The 16,660-nt window shown below is 40.3% G+C and overlaps 2 protein-coding genes across 8 annotated transcripts in view; one reads left to right on the forward strand and one right to left on the reverse strand.

Annotated features, from left to right (window-relative positions):
* The window catches only part of L3MBTL3 (L3MBTL histone methyl-lysine binding protein 3), a 128,711-nt gene extending 120,752 nt beyond the window's left edge, over positions 1–7,959 (forward strand). For 3 of the 7 annotated variants that reach the window (XM_049654332.1, XM_049654337.1, XM_049654333.1), the window contains 2 exons: positions 617–789; positions 1,008–6,106. In XM_049654332.1, coding sequence (XP_049510289.1) covers positions 617–789; positions 1,008–1,217 — 383 coding nt within the window. In that variant the 3' untranslated portion in view covers positions 1,218–6,106. The other 4 variants (XM_049654336.1, XM_049654338.1, XM_049654334.1 and 1 more) reach the window with 3 other exon arrangements.
* A 1,767-nt stretch (positions 7,960–9,726) lies between these two features.
* SAMD3 (sterile alpha motif domain containing 3) overlaps positions 9,727–16,660 on the reverse strand; it is a 56,858-nt gene continuing 49,924 nt past the window's right edge. The window contains exons 7-10 of the mRNA XM_049654339.1: positions 15,675–15,875; positions 11,963–12,134; positions 11,126–11,208; positions 9,727–10,898 (exon numbers count right to left, since the gene is read on the reverse strand). Coding sequence (XP_049510296.1) covers positions 10,614–10,898; positions 11,126–11,208; positions 11,963–12,134; positions 15,675–15,875 — 741 coding nt within the window. The 3' untranslated portion in view covers positions 9,727–10,613. The remainder of the gene's footprint in view (positions 10,899–11,125; positions 11,209–11,962; positions 12,135–15,674; positions 15,876–16,660) is intronic.

The raw sequence follows: 16,660 nt of genomic DNA on the forward strand, positions 1-16,660 counted from the left end.
TCTGTAGCTTTAATTTTGATCTTCACAAATACAAGAATGACAAAAGCATTTGCCTTTCTGTTTTATTTTTATTGCAATAATTTCATATCCCTTTAAAAAAATTAACTAGCTATTTAAAAAGCCAATGGGATTGGTAAACAGAAATTGAAAGATGAAACCAGGGCTGAGCTAAAAGGAAAGAACAGGTCTAGTAACACAGGGTAACCACAGTGGCTGGACTCGAGCATGTACAATTTGGTGGTTACTTTTAGGACATCCGCAACTGAAAGGGACACAAAACCATTTCCTGAGGCTTGGATAGTTCTTTTCCTTGCCACTAAAGCTGGGAGGCAAGTATCTTTCATGAGGCATTAAAGAGGCAACATTGTTAACATGACACATCTTCCATAAAGCCTAATGTAGCAAACGTGTAAGTTGAATTTACAGGTTGTTTCTTACCGTGACCTACCTTCTGTAAGGACAAAGGAGAGTGTAATTGTTCACTGGCAATAATGTTGAAAGGAAGCATGCTTTAAGTAGGTGCCGCCCGCCAACTCACTATTTGGGGGAGACACCTGGCACTTGGGGCTGTCTTTGCGCCTTTTCAGAGTGTGAGTTCCGGTTTGTTTCAATCCAGCAGGTGCCCGGGAAGAACCTAGCCTACAACAAGCACAGCGCCGGTCGGCTGTCTTTCTGTCCTTTAAATCACCAATTCCATGTCTGCCCTTGCGCTGGGAGCAGCAGAGCAAACTTCTCCCCACCGTAGCTGGAATTCCTGCCAGTAAAGTTTCCAAATGGAGCACAGATGAGGTATATTTCATTTTCTTTGTCTGCCAGGAACTGGACATAGCAATTCTGGCTTCAGGAGCAGATACAGTGAATGTGTGTGGGGCTTAGTCTCTCTTCCTGAAAAGGAAGAAATTGTGCTGAGAGAAGCAACTAACGCATGCAGGTTAAACATTTTGAACCTGTAGCACTTAGATTCGGGCTTCTGTTTTCAACTGGAATTGTTACCTTATTTTTGACAGGTGTCAGAATTCATACAGAGCTTACCTGGCTGTGAAGAACACGGAAAGGTATTTAAAGATGAAGTAAGTGTCCCACTGAAATGCAGTGAACGGTTAGATGTTTTGAATTGGGAGAGGAGGGAAGACAGCGCTGGTGTTGAAATTGACAGATTGGCGTGGCGTTGTCTAACAAGCAGCGTTCGCCATTTGTACACAGATGTCTTTCTGTGAGATCGGATGTAACAGAAGTGTTTGTACCATTTTATGATGCTCCACAGCAATAGCACCAGACCCGTTCCTAAAAAACAAACCACACACAAAAACCTTAATAGCATGCATTTTCTTATAGCACAGAAAGCAACCAAAGAGAGAGATAAGCAACATTTTATTTTTAATACAGTGAAATTAGTTCCCATTATTTTATTTTCAAACATTACTTTAACAACACCAAGATTAAATTCATTTAATGTTATACTAAATATTACTGTTACTGCTAAAACAACCCCTTAGATCTTATACCTATCTCAGTAATGTTTATAATAACTGATAGTCATTACCGTCTGCATTTGGGAGATTAGTTTATCCTCTGCCTGCCCAAAACATCAAGATAAGAGATGCTTAATAATGTTATGACCTATATTGAACATTAAAACAAAAAAGAAACTGGCTTTAACTACCGTGCATGTAATGCTATTTGAGTATAGCAGACTCTGTTCTCACTAGAGCCCTTTAAAAATAAGCCCCTAGCCTGTCAGCGCCTCCAAGCAGAGCAGTCTGTTTTCACTCTCATCTTGGCTACCAGAAGGTCGAAAGAAGACCCAAGTAATCTCAGAAGGTTTTTCTATAGTTACAAGTATATATGCCTTCTTTGCCTCTGTGTAGCCTCAGCTGCTAAGAATAGCATACTTTCGATTAAGAGCCTTGCAAGATGAGCCTGGGTGGCTCAGCCAGTTAAGCATCCAACTTCGGCTCAGGTCGTGATCTCATGGTTCGTGAGTTCGAGCCCCGTGTCGGGCTGTGTGCTGACAGCTCGGAACCTGGAGCCTGCTTCAGATTCTGTGTCTCCCTCTCTCTCTGCCCCTCCCCTGCTCATGCTGTGTCTCTGTCTCTCTCTCAAAAGTAAATAAACATTAAAAATTTAAAAAAAAAAAAAAAGAGCCTGGCAAGAGTATCAAGACAGCTAAGGATCCAGGCATCGTCAGCATCATTATACTATTAGTATTGTTTTGCTTTAGACAGAAGCCTGCAAAAGTATACAAGGATCCGATTTTCAGCATCCTTTTTGTCTGATTTATGTTCTTGTTTCAAGAATGTTTCATCTTCTTTCTAGTTGGTCTTTAATTGATAGTTGTTCAGATTTTGAGTTTCTTTCCTTAACTCCTAAATTCTAAGTTCTTCATGGATCACACTCAGTTAATTTTCAGTCCCTGAACAGATTTAGACACCTGCAGGGAGCTGTTGTTCTTTCTGTGAGAAAAAAAAAAAAAAAGTCATGTAGTTGTTACCTGAGATAATGATAAAACATTTTTTTAAATAAGTTTATAGTACATCTATATTAGAACTGTTTTTGGTTCTGTTGATATCTAGACAATCCATATGGATTTGCTCTGTTACTTAGTTTCAGTAAGATTCAAGTTCAAATATGTTCTTTCTTTGAATATGCTTTCATGGCATAGAAAAATGTATTCAAAGAAAGGACATATTTGAACTTGAACTTGAATCTTACTGAAACTAAATAACAGAGCAGCAGTGTTCTCAAAGCCAGATCCTTTTTGTGAGGAGTGAGACAGTGATTGTTTGCATAGTCCTTCATTCCTTTATTTATTCATCCTATAAATTCCTGTGAAATTCATGTCTCACAAGGTCAGCAGGTGTTGGTTTTAAGGCCTAGAAGTAAACCATAAAACAAATCTAACTAAACCCTGGTAAGTCATCTCTAAGAGGCAAAGTACAGGTGTTAGGACGGGCTACGATTTGAACCATGCTTGACTTCACTTTCTCTTACACATTCTGCATCTAATCTGTTGAAAATCCTATTGGGCATATTTTGGAAACATCCAGGGATTCTGGCTGTGTCTCTGCCTTCCTCACTGCCACTATGCTCTGAGCCCCTGTCCTCACTCACCTGGATTAACACTGGAACGTCCTAACCAGTCTCCCTGCTTCTAATTTTGCTCTTCTACAGTCTGTTCCCAGCCTACCCAGAATGATCCTGCTCAAAATAAGTCAAATCATGTCACTCTTCCATTCGTAGCCTTCCAGTAAGTAAAGCAGAATAAAAGCAAAAATCCTCACAAGGGCCTGCCGTGACCTCTAGAGAGGCGAGAACCTCCTGACCTCTGCTTGCTCCATCCTTGGCTTACCCCATTTGTTGCACACACTGACCTCCTTGCCATTCTTCGTATTGTCCGGGCACCTCCTGTGTCTGCCCTGCCTGGGATGCTGTTCCTCCAGACGTTCACATGCCGTGCTCCCTCTGCTCCGATGCCACCTTCTCAGTCATCCATCCTTGCGCCTGCTGCGCAGCCACCTCCCCACCCAGAGGTTTTCTTCATAGCACTGATCACCTTTCAGAATTTATTAGTCAGTTCGTTACTAATTAATTTGCTTACCTATCATACTTTTTGATTACAGTCTCTCTTCCACTACTAGACCATAAACTTCACAGGGAGTTTTGGTTTACTCATTTGCTTGGTTTTGCTTATATATCTGTTTTATTCTTTGCTGTATGCGCAGGCCCAAGAAGAACGTCTGGAATGTAATAGGTGTTTAATAAGTGTGTGTCGAGTGAGCACGTTCATATCTTTACCCTCTGAGAAAGACACGCAAACAGCATGTCACTGTGATTCGCAGAGTTAAAACATGGGGAGCAGAACCATGAGTGCTGGAAAGAGTAATGAAATGGAAGGCCAGAATCCTGAGTTCCAAACCCTCCTTCAGAGTTTTGGGCTGTTAGCGAGATACTTAATCTCTAATCTCTGGAGTTAGAGCAGTTTATATACATCACAAAGGCAAACAGAAGCAAACCCAGTATTACACTGCGGTGATCACTGTGCTTAGAAAGTGCTTTCTCAAATTTAGTTTACTTCCTTCCAAATGAGGCTTGTCCATATGGTCACACATTGGAGCAGCCTGTGTGAAATATACTGGCTGGCACCCGCCTCAAGCTGACTTTTTCTTTCCAGTGTAACCTTAAAAATAATCTACCAAAACTTCACCTTCTCACCCCACTCCTAGCTTTCAGGTTCCAGCCTTGCCATTCTCTAAATGTTTCTTTTCATCAGTCATCTGTCATGTTAAACTCTTATATAATCTCAAGAGACTCAGTAGGGCCCGAGGTTATAATAAACAGTTCCATCTTTGCAATGAGCTCCTTGGGAACCGGTGTGTTAGTTGACCTTTTCATTAATGACTTAGAAGACTGATCAAACCGTTTATGCTACTAAGGTCTGCCTTGGTTGAGTGAAGTGTTAATAGATCTGCCTCTCTGCTTGGCCTTGCTTGACCCGAGAACTGTCAGAGCACAAGCAAATGAGACCAGAGCAAATGCTCCCCAAGAAGCAACAGAACATTTCTCTTATCTGCCACTGAACTTGTCTTCATTCGGAAATTTACGTGGGAGTGCCTTTCCTTCTAGGGTATGACAGACACTAAGATGTTTCCTTGCTGAAAATTGGGAAACTTCTTCCAAACAATCATTGCTTGAAGTTGCGTACTGATTAAAAGGATTTACAGGTTTGCTTTGTTATTAGAGGAAAGAGGAAAATCTTAAACAGCGGCTTAATTGTTTCAGCCTTTATTTAGTAAACTGTCTACAGAATTTAGAGTGGTATTAGTTTGCTGAGGCTGCCATAACAAAGAACCATAAACCAGCAGTTTAAACAAGAGAAATGTATTGTCTCCCAGTTCTGGAGGCTGGAGGTCTGAAGAAGGCAAGAAGGCAAGGTTGTCAGCAGGATAGCTTCCTTCTGAGGTCAGAGGAAAACCTCTGTTCCAGGCTGCCCTCCTTGACTTGGAGATGCTGTTATACCTTTTCCTCACAGTGTCTTCCCTCTATACGTGTCTGCCTCTGGCTCCAGATGTCCTCTTTTTTTTAAGGACTTCCATCATCTTGGATCACCCTACTCCAGTATGATCTCATCTTAACCGATTACACCTGCAGTGACCCTGTTTCCAAATAAGGTCACATTCTGAGCTTAGTAGGGCCCTGTTAGGACTTCAGCAGGTGAATTTGGGACAGACACAATCAACCCAAAACAGTACATTGCTGTCAAGGTTTGTGATGTACTCTGAGGCAGAGAGCAAAAGTGTGTTTTACTTTTCTTTCACTTGTGGTGTAAAACGGAAAAACTGAAAGAGAAATGAATGATTGTTTTTGAAGGTGGTAGAATGTCCCCAAACCTGAAAATTTTTACAAAAAAAGACTATTCTTTTGTTCTGTCCGCTAAACCAGAAGTTTAGTTCTGGTAGAAGCACAGAAGTTTAGTCTTGGAAGAGACCCAGGGGGAGGAAGGATGTTTCTTGTGGTCACCCAGTCTACAGCTCTCCACACCACGTTCATCACCTTCATTTCCTGTGTCTCCATCTACACTGTTGATTGCCCTTGTTAGTAACTCCTTTTTTTTCTGCATACAAAGAATGGTTGTAGCCACTCTAAAAATGAATGTTATCACTGTTTTTTTTTTTTCCTTCCCTGGGGAAAGCTAATAAAAAAAAATGTTAGCACACAGCTGACATGTTTGCCTGAATTCCTTTGTTTATATCCACAAACATTTGTGTGCTTAACTCGCATTTAAAATCTACCATAATGGGAACTGGATCTAAGTCACCCCAGATTTATCCAAATTCTTATGGACTCATTGCCTAAGTCAGAGCAATCCCAGGAAAATACGGGCGCCTTCCATTTTCCTGTGGGCTGATTTTTCAGAGGACCGAGTTTTATGTTTACTCCCAGTCCACATTGCTTCCAGTTTGGTCATTGTAGATAAGAAAGGTTCATCAGCCAGGAAATGTTTGCACACATGAACTCTCGTCTGCTCCGCAGAGGACAGCTGGTAACTTAACTTTGGATATTTGCCACAACACTACATCTGATCGATTCATAATCTTTTTGTCTGCTCCTCCCCTTTTAGCAAATTGATGGAGAAGCCTTTCTGCTCATGACCCAAACAGACATTGTTAAAATTATGAGCATTAAGTTGGGACCTGCTCTCAAAATTTTCAATTCTATCCTGATGTTCAAAGCTGCAGAGAAGAACTCTCACAATGAACTTTGAAGATGGTGAATTTTGAATACCATCAGCTTTCTGCTTTAAAGCTCATGTTTTATTCAAAGCACAAGGACAGTTATAACTCCTAAGCGAGAAGTCTCCAAAACTCAAAAGAGCAACGCTATCAGATTATTTATATTCCTCAAGAGACAATATATATGAATCCTTATGAAAGTGCTTCAGCTTTTAACCAGGTACTGTCTAAGAGCACTCATCCTTTGGTTCTGTTCACTGAGCTAAATTTATCTTTGTAAATCTTTTTGAGGCTGGGGGAGGGGTGGGAGGGAAAGGGAACTTCATTAATTATTTATGGTAAAGGGGGGGTCAGGATAAGAACTTTTGGCATTTTGTAAACATTGTTGAGTCCTCTTTCATGTACACGGTTTCTTTTTCAGTACTTTCAGAAACCTTTTTATATAATCCAACTTCAACTTAAACCAAATTAGTCAAGACCTGGCCAAGTTTAGCCAGTGGGACTGTTACCTGTATTGTTAATTCTGTGCCATATTTTGAACTGCAACATTATGCTAAGTATAACTTTGCAAGTCATGATATTGCCTAACTGCTTGTCATAATCTGTTGGGGCTGAATAGATGTAAAAAATTACTTTTCTCTAAATCAGTGTTTTTACTTTTGCACGCATTATGAAATGTTAAATTACTTTTCACCAGCATCATTACTATAATTACCAAAAACGTGTATATAAATAATGGAATTGAAAAATAAAATATATAAATAAATTAGGTGATGTATTTGAATGGCATCCAGGCTTCTACATTGTGGTGCCCTGTGTATCTACAAGAGTCCAGTGGTATCCAAGGAATATGCAATTACATTGGGGGCGGGGTGGGGGGGGGGCTTGTTTGTAAGGATCTTGAACTATTTATGAGATGATCTTAAGCTTCTCTCCGATTGTCCATGACGTAACTGTAGTGCTTTTCGGGGCCGAAGGGCTCATTCTGTTGATGGAAACACTAATCCATAAAGAGCTCTGTCCCAGATCTTCTTCCTCCAGACCCAAAGGTTTTCTTAGAGTTGGCCGAAGAGAGAGTATGTGGATTTTACTGAAAGGGCGGAGTGTGAGGGAGCAACACCAGTCAGCACAAAGATTGTAAATGCTCACAGATCCAGGAGGGGGTTTCCCAAAGCAGTTATTCAAGAACCTCCGTTTTGGAAAGATTCTCTGTAGAACGGTTCCCCTAAGTTCTGTAAATATACAGATGCACTTTAAATGAAAGCCCTGGATTATCCATAAACTGCTAGCTGTAGTGTTTCTTTCGTGAGACCGCCTTTCCAACACAAAAGGTAAATTATTAGCCTTTGGAGACAATGTCTACTTCTAGGATTGGCCATTTATTCGAGGGCGAAGATAAAAGTCGGTAGTCAGTTCATAGCATGCTGTCTGAATTCTGGGGCAAGTTCCACCTCTCTCCTTCCTTGCTCTCATTTTTTCTGATGTGGGACTTCCTGGGACGTCCCCCGTTGGGAGTCTATTAGTGGTCCTTTGCATTTGTCAGCATTCAAAAGGCCATGGTATCTGCAGCCTCCCTTTTATTTCTTTGCATGAATTTGCTGAAATAAGTTTTTCGTTGTTGTTTTTTTTCTTTTTTGTTTTGTTCAGAATTTGTACATTCAAGTTGCACTTGTTATATCTGACACGAATGAAATAAAATCTTAATTGCAGATACTTTTTTTACACATGTATGATTTTTTTTTTTTTTCGAAAGCTTGTCTGACACATGAGAGCAGGAACAATGTCAAAGATTTGGGCATTACAAAGCTATGGGGGATGTATTTGCAGGATTCAAAGTTGTCAAGTTATGTCCCAGATGATGCAAAGAATGACAATAAATAAGTACCTAAGTAAATAAGTAAGTTGTTTGGTTAAGTAGGTTTCACACCTATTGGGGATTTTTTTCCTTCTCATTTAAAGCATGTTTTAACAAAGAGAATTTTAAGTGTTATTTAAAATATTCATTCTAAGCAGCAGGTTTTATATGTTAGAGGCAAGGCTTCTAAGCATCCTTAGGTGGAACAGTGTACCTCAAGTAGGGGAAACCTTTTTACCATTCCTTCCCTGGGATGTAGTCTAAGGTTTCACACAGGAAATAGGACCATGATGACAGGGAGGTCCCTGAAGTGAGAGACACAGGCTTGGGCTAAAGCAAACAGAGGGATAGGGAATGTAGAAATTGATAGGGCCTTCCCATCTAAAGACATTAAAAAATTTCACTGTGTAAACCAAATGAGACCCGTCTGCAGGTTGAAATATGACCACAGGCTGCCATTTTGCAACTTCTAGATTCAGTAGACCCAGGCTCCAAAGAAAATAGGGTTGTGTTAGTGAAGCAATATGAAAATTTACCAAGTGGCAAGGTCATGCTGGGCACTGGGGATAGATGTACCAATGAAACAGACAATAAAGCTTAATGTGGATTTGCCCTCATGGTCAGCTCATGTCTGTCACGTTTAGAGCCAGACCTCACTGCAGTGTTCCTGTGGCTCCACCCCCTACCTGTCTTCCCCAGCCTGTGGAGACAAAGAGAAGTTTTCATTGACCTTTAGCCACAGACACTGTGTTGCTCCTAAGGAAAGGAATCTTTAAGAATTTGGTAAATTCATTTGGGAGAGGAAGAATAAGACAGCTTGTGAAACTAAAAAAGGTGGGGGGAGGTTTAGGGAAATAAAGCTCGTAAGGAACTAAAGGCACATTCCAGTGAAATGGAATAAGTGGAAGCCATGGAATAGGGATTAGTTTATGTGAAAATGACATCTATCAAATTGGTCCTCTGCCTGTCCAGTCTCATGGAAGCAGTTAGTCAACAGTCATCGTAAAGGGGAGCAGCTGATTGAAATTTCATCTTCTGTCTCACTGACTTAAGCATTTTAATAAATAGAACTTATAGAGAAAAAGATATTAGAATAAATATTTGCAGAATAAGTATTTCCAGAGATGTAGGTCATAAAAATATTTTTTGAATAATTCATACAAACCCCTTCTTAAGCTTTAAAGAAAATAATTTGATGAAGTAACCCCAGAAATGCTCATCACATTGCCAAGTATTAGCACACTTAGATCTCTTCAGTCTCTAAATCAATCTGTTCTGTCAAAACTGATAGGTTATGATGCTACTGTGGTGATGATATCAAGGAGCAGGCACCTTGAAACTATAGTGTTATCATTTTTCCTTATAAAGTACTTGAAAAGAGTACAGCAAGACCTAAGAAGTCAGACCTTGACTTAGGTCTTGCCAGACCTAAGAAGTACTTACTTATGCACCATCTTTAGGAACAGAACAAATGGAATTATAACATGGGACTCTGGGCTGGATGGATGAGGAACCAGGACCTGGACTTCTGAGATGGGCAGGAGAGCGAGTCTAGAAACTGGTGCCCAAGAGGTTCTGGCAGAGAAAGGCCAGGTCCATATTATAGACCCAGACAAACCTGAGCGGCAGCCAGGACAGACACCAACACCGGAGGTCAAAGCCAGAGAAAAGGAAAAACTTTGAGGAGACCAGAACAGGGCCATCACTACATGTCAAGAGAGGGGAGCAGTGGAAGGCTACACAAGTCACAGGTGATCAGGACCCGTGCCAGTGAGCTCAGCAAGCAGTAAGAAGAGCTCAGGAATGAAGCAGCCTTGGTTCTCAACAAACGTGGTCGAAGGAAACCAAAATGCCTGGAGCCAGGCAAGCAGGGGGAAAGAAGTGGGGAGTATGTGCCCACGGGCCACAAATCTACAGCTCCTGAGCATTAAGTCTTCCAAAGTTGGGCACGTTGAGCGAAGGGTAAGATGTCATACCCTAATCTGAAGGACTTGAGTGTATCTGAAACGTAGGGCCTTTCAAAAACTAATGCCCCCTTGAAAGTGTAGCTTGGGTGGGGGGGGGCGCCTGGGTGGCTCAGTCAGTTGAGCGTCCAACTTCAGCTCAGGTCATGATCTCACGGTCTGTGAGTTCGAGCCCCGCGTCAGGCTCTGTGCTGACGGCTCAGAGCCTGGGGCCTGTTTCAGATTCTGTGTCTCCCTCTCTCTCTGACCCTCCCCCGTTCATGCTCTGTCTCTGTCTCAAGAATGAATAAACGTTAAAAAAAATTAAAAAAAAAAAAGTGTAGCTTGGGCTATGGAATTTCTTAGAACTCGAATCAAAAGAAACTGCTCTTAAATAGTATTTTATTACAGAATTTCACAAAGAATTTCAAGTGTCTAAGTGTATAGAAAGAAGGTACTGAGATTCATTTGCATCCTTAGACACAAGATAATACCTACCTCTACCATAACCCTAAGTCAAAACAATTTTTTGCAAAGTTTTAGGTTTCCCTAGAAATCAATTCTGATGCAATATTTGGCATCTCATTAGGTAAGTGGGTGTCGAAACGCTATTTCCTTTTCCTTTTCTTTCATAGAAGGAAAATGGGGACTGTGCATGTCAAAAATCAACGTCTCTAGGAAGTTGAGGGTTTGGGACAGTCCTCTTGGACACTCAACTCCAAATACATGGAAGGCAGCTATGAGAGCAGCCAAGGCTGTAACACAGTCATCCACCTTCGTGAGCTTCTCTTTTTCTAAATACAAAGAAAATTCACAGACATCAGTGTTGAAAGGGTTCTTGACTTCTAACACGGGTGTGGACACTTGCACCTGAAAAAAAATAGATAATGGAGTCACCACTCTGTGATATGGAAAATAGCTAAGTCATAAAGGTGCCTCAATTTAACCGTGGTGTTACAATAAATGAGCTTGTTGCTGTGCAGCGTATTGGTAAATATGACAAAACCATACTTCAAAAGGGGCCACCACCCTGCATTCAAATAAATGATCACATGAAAACATGAACTGTCAAACCCAATCATTGACATACTACATACCTTCTCATTCACGATGACAAAAAGACTGGGATCGTCCCCAAAAACATCTGGTAGGAGCAAACATGTGGCTGTCATCTTCATATCTGCCAAAGTAAACATGCTTAAAGTCCAAGTAAAAATAAGCTTTTACCAATTATAAGCAAAGCCAGTCTTAAAATGTGGACTTTTTTTTTAATCATTTGCTTCTACAGAGAACAAACCAGTCTTCTTGGACCAGTGTTTCACAACCATTTAACCAACATCCTTTTCGAATAAAAATCTATGTCTCATGTCCCGCTCTCCAGATCATGGCCAGGAGAAGATCAGAGTCCTGTACTCTCTGTCCATCACCCAGGAAGATTTTAGCATGCTTTACCTTGTGATTGTATTATGAAATTAACAGGTTACTAGTTCCCTAAATAGGATTTTACCAAATCAAGTGTACTTTTTTTTTTAAATACTTTTTAATGTTTATTCATTTTTGAGAGAGAGAGAGAGAGACAGAGAGACAGAGAGAGAGAGACAGAGCATGAGTGGGGGAGGGGCAGAGAGAGAGGGAGACACAGAATCCAAAGCAGACTCCAGGCTCTGAGCTGTCAGCACAGAGTCCGATGCAGGGCTTGAACCCATGGACCGCGAGATCATGACCTGAGCTGAAGTCAGATGCTAAACTGACTGAGCTACCCAGGCACCCCTCAAGTGTACTTTTAATTCTGTACCTAGGCTCCTCCTATTTGAGAAGTTCTTTTTTCTATCCTGTGTGTTGTTTCACTGAATTACTTATTTCCAAAACAGAGCTTCTCTATCCTGAATTAAACAGGTAACTGACTAGATTGCCCCACCCCCAGGTTTACTAACGTTTCAACATGTCTTCATCTGTGTGCTGTTTCAGTTTTTCTTGCAATGCAATATTGATTGGATTGTGCACCACTGAAAAAGAAGTCAGTATATTTTCCGAATAGGATTCCAAAATGTGCCTTGTTTTCTTATAAATATCTGTTCTTGTAAGAAGCTGGAATTCTCTGAACATCTAGAAAAAAGAAGAAAAAGACCACAAGAAAAGCTAATGTACTGACTATAAGGAAGTAAATAACTCCTTAGGATTATATTGAACTTTGAGTGCTAGTTTAAAATCTATACAAGATATATGAGTAGCTTTAGTGGAGAAATAAAGACATAATGACAGGAGGAAAAAAGAAGGCAAGGCTGAAGTAAATAGGAAAAGATAAATAATGGATGTGGCAAATTTCTATGCCCATAGAATTAAAACTTTGCATGCAGGCTCAACTAAATGAGGGCTCCAACTTCTGTATGCATATTTTGGCTATTTGATCAGCTAAGATTCTAGGGTCTTCTTTCTTTAGGCAGTATCCAACAAGAGGCAAAAATAAGAAAATTGTTAGATTTTAGGAAGCAAACCTTCAAAAAATACCTAACCATAGCATTCTAAAGGGAAAGGGAAGAGCTTTAGAAACAAGAGTAAGTGGTGAAAAGTAAGTGTAGGAGATCTGACTACAAAGTGACAGCAAAACCAGTTTACCTATATGGAAACCCCTTCACTCAACATCACCTTTTCCTGCCACTGCCTAAGTACTCTCCCTCTGAGAATTCTACCACCACTGCCACCTCCCTGCTTTTTTTTTTGACAGAGTGGCATTATAAGACCATTTATCATCACTCACACTAGTAGGAATTAATTTAATCATCACTCTCCCTAAAACTCTGTAAAGAATAGTTACATACTACCCACAGGGTCTCCTCATTTCTTGAACATTTTGGTAGATCATCAGTTGCCCAAAAATTTGGTCCAGAAGGAGTTATCAGAAAACTGGGATGCCCATTAGGCTCTGTTACCAGCCAACCCTCAGTGGACCACTAAGCTGGGATGGTGGGGAACATGGTAAGACCAGCGAATTTCATATCATGGCGTGAAGCATCTCAGCAGAGAAACGGGATATAAATCAAAAAAGAACCAAATTGAAATTCAGAACTGAAAATAACATTTACTGAAATGCAAACATCACTGGATAGGGAAATGCATACTGGAAAATGCAAAGAAAAGGTTCATGAACTTGAAGACTGATCAATAGAAATAAGTGAATACATTGAGGGTAATAGGTGTCAGGTTTCTCACTGTTGAAGAGAGAATGTATGGAAAGAGGGTAGGTTAGAATAAGCCCTGTGGTTTGGGTTGGAATTGAAGGTATAAATGTGAACTCATGGTGTTTAATACTTATGTATAGATACATAAGCAGATGCAGATGTGTGTACGTGTGTGTGCACACACACACATTTTTGCAAAAGTATATATCCTCGCTTTGTTCAGTGAGAAATTTTAGAGCCATAATACTTCTATAGCAATGATCAGACCAAGGGCTGAAATCTTAGTGTCTAACTAGCATCCCACTTTCTCTTGAAAGACAGTGTTTTCACAGGAGGAGATTGATGAGTGCAGGTGGTGATGAAGGGTCCATGTAAACTCCTTGGTCCAGTGTCCTACACTGGCCACTTCTCTTCGGCCATACCTGTGCCATAAGCTCCCTAAGTTCATAGCACTACACAATGGTAGTATCAGTAGCAACAAGTGGCGGTGGGAATAGTTTGGAGCAGGAGCAGCCGTCCGGCTATAGGGATTGTTCGTTAACTGGGTATTTGTAAGTAAGGTTAAGTTTGCTTTTATTTTAGGAAGCACGACAAGGGTTTTACAAATTTTGTAAATCCCAGCTGGCCACACAAGGCTTAGTTTGGGAGGTACTCCCTGAAGAAAGCTAAAATGTTCAACTCTTTTTTTTTTTTTTAATATTTATTTTTGAGCGCGAGAGACAGAGTGCGAGCAGGGGAGGGGCAGAGAGAGAGAGGGAGACGTAGAATCTGAAGCAGTCTCCAGGCTCTGAGCTGTCAGCGCACAGCCCTACACGGGGCTCGAACCCATGAACCATGAGATCATGACCTAAGCCGACGTCGGATGCTTAACCGACTGAGCCCCCCCAGGTGCCCCCCGTTCAAGTCTTTTGTTTGAAAAAATAGTCAACTTTATTCATTAAGTAGTACAGTCATTACAAAAACCATATTCCAATCCATATTTTGGATATAAAGGGTGAGATGGCTGAAGGGTTGGGAGAAAAAGAGACTTAAGACAAAGCATGAGAGCCCGTCTCAGGTCTAAAATCCACCGTCCACTCCCCATTCAGACTCACTCTCATCTATCGTTCTTTGAAAGGATGCTGAACCATAGCTTAGGTATTTTAATCACAAACCTGTGCAGGCTGCACTCCAGTGAAGACCCGTAAGGCTGCAACTCCAGCGTCCACAGCAGCCTTACCAACTGCTACGGACTGAATGTTTATCCCCCACCCCACAAATTCTTATGTTAAACCTAATGCTCAGTGTGATGGTATTAAGAGGTGAGGCCTTTGAGAAGGGCCTGGTTAGGAGGATGCAGCCTTCATGAATGGGATTCCCACCCTTACAAAAGAGACCCCAGAGAGCCAGATTGCCCCTTCAGCCACGTGAAGTTAGAGAAGCTAGAGAATGCCATTCATGAACCAGAAAGCAGGGTCTCATCAGACACCAAACTACCAGTGTCTTCATCTTGGATTACCCCACCTGCAGGACAATGGGGAGTAAATTTCTGCTGTTCATAAGCCATCTAGTCTATGGTGTTTTGTTATAGCAACCCAAACAGACCGAGACACCAATCATCCACTAATTCACACAGCATTCCAAAAAATCAACTGTTCATTTGTATTGCATGGAGACTGTTCTGCTAGGCACTTGGAGAACTTATACAAAGATGTTTAAAATACGATGCTTACATTTAAGAAGTTTATAGGCTCTCAGTTGGAAATGGTTTTGATTTAAAACAATATGCAGGTTGTCAATGTGGCATACTCTTCTAATAGCCAAAGCCTCCTGGCTATTACTGTTAAGTAATACTGGCTAAAATCTTGGGTGAATCTTTCATTATGTACTACAGATAAAATTACACTAAAATTGTAATGGGACCCTTTAATGGCCACCTTAGGTAAACTAAATGGAAGGTTATTGGAGTTACCTATTAAGCTTTATGTATTTTAAAACCACTTTATGAAATGATTGGGAATCATAAAGGAAATAGATATTGGGCAAAGCTGCATATTAACAGTTCCTTAGTAAACGTTCTTGATTGTCTAACTGCATGCAAAGGGTGTTATATGTAAGTGATGAATCTCTAGATTTTATTCCTGAAACCATTAAAAAATAAAATACATTAAGATTTTTAAAAAAAAAATACATAAATAAATGCAAAGGGAAAATGTTTCACACTGTCAAAATAGCCCTAAGTAGTGGTCTCCCAGCCTCCACAATACGTGTAATGACAGAGAGATCTTTGAAGCGGAAGGCAGGCAGTGCATGTTCCAGAAATTCTTACCTAGTTGTAATGGTCCTAGTTGTAGCCCGTGGAGCCTTACACACCCTACCAAGATTCACACCCACCATCTTGCTACATAGTTCTGTTCCACTCCAAAAGAAAAGAGAAAAATCAATTTGGACATTAAAATCAGAAGGTGTTATAAGCAAATAAAGATACCTGATAAGGGCACTTTAAGAAAGGAAACATTTTAAGAATGTCCTTCAGAGGTGTTCTGCTGCTAATCAACTTTCTTCTTATTTCCAAAGTCCGGCTCATTCTCTTATCGATTTCTCCCCAGTCCTTTTCTGTCTTCATATATTCTTGCTGGAACCAGTTAATATGTTCATCTGCCTCAGAATCTAAACAAACAGTTTCTTCCTGCAAAATATTTTCAAAATATCAATATGCTCCATTTTTCAAGTGGCAGTTTAACACTTCAGAATTATAGGCTGTTATTGCACACTCTTAATGCACTCCTAAGGTGAGTGTTACCACTTGTGGTTACATGTGGCCTTGAATGTGGTTAACAAGTGGACAGTCTTTAACAAATCAGATAGTCCATTACTTACGGGACTATAATCTGTTCTCTTGACAGATCTAAGAGTTAACTTCATTTTCTACATAGTCTTTTCGTGGAAATCTAGATTATCCAGAAGGTTCACACTTAACAGGAATTTTTTTTTTATTTCTACTCATATAAATTTCAGAAGACAAAATATTAAAAGAAAAATAGATTTTTAAATTAAGGTTTTGTTGTTGCTGTTGTTTATATTTTTTTGTTTTTAAATGCCTTTTTATAGCTGCACCATCATGCCATAAAATCCAAATTCAAAATAATAACAGGGGGTATTTTGTGATGCTAAATCATCAAACTATCAATTATATTTACTATAAATTTGAGTATATTGGGTGGGGTGGGGTGGCTAAGAAGTACCCCACATATCCTTATTAAAAGTCTAAGACAGTTTGAGGAGCCAAAAAGTGTTTCTAGAAAAATTTGTTGAAGTGACAGTTGGCTGAACTGCATTTGAATTCACAAGTTGATAAACTGCCTAGCTGACCAGAATGTGAGCAGATGTCACCTGTAAAAACGAAAACAACAAAAAAATCACCTAAAATGTATCTACATAAAGGCTCTTCCAAGAACATTAGGAAATCTTCAG

This window comes from Panthera uncia (assembly GCF_023721935.1).
Source record: "Panthera uncia isolate 11264 chromosome B2 unlocalized genomic scaffold, Puncia_PCG_1.0 HiC_scaffold_24, whole genome shotgun sequence".
NCBI classification, from domain to species: Eukaryota; Metazoa; Chordata; class Mammalia; order Carnivora; family Felidae; genus Panthera; species Panthera uncia.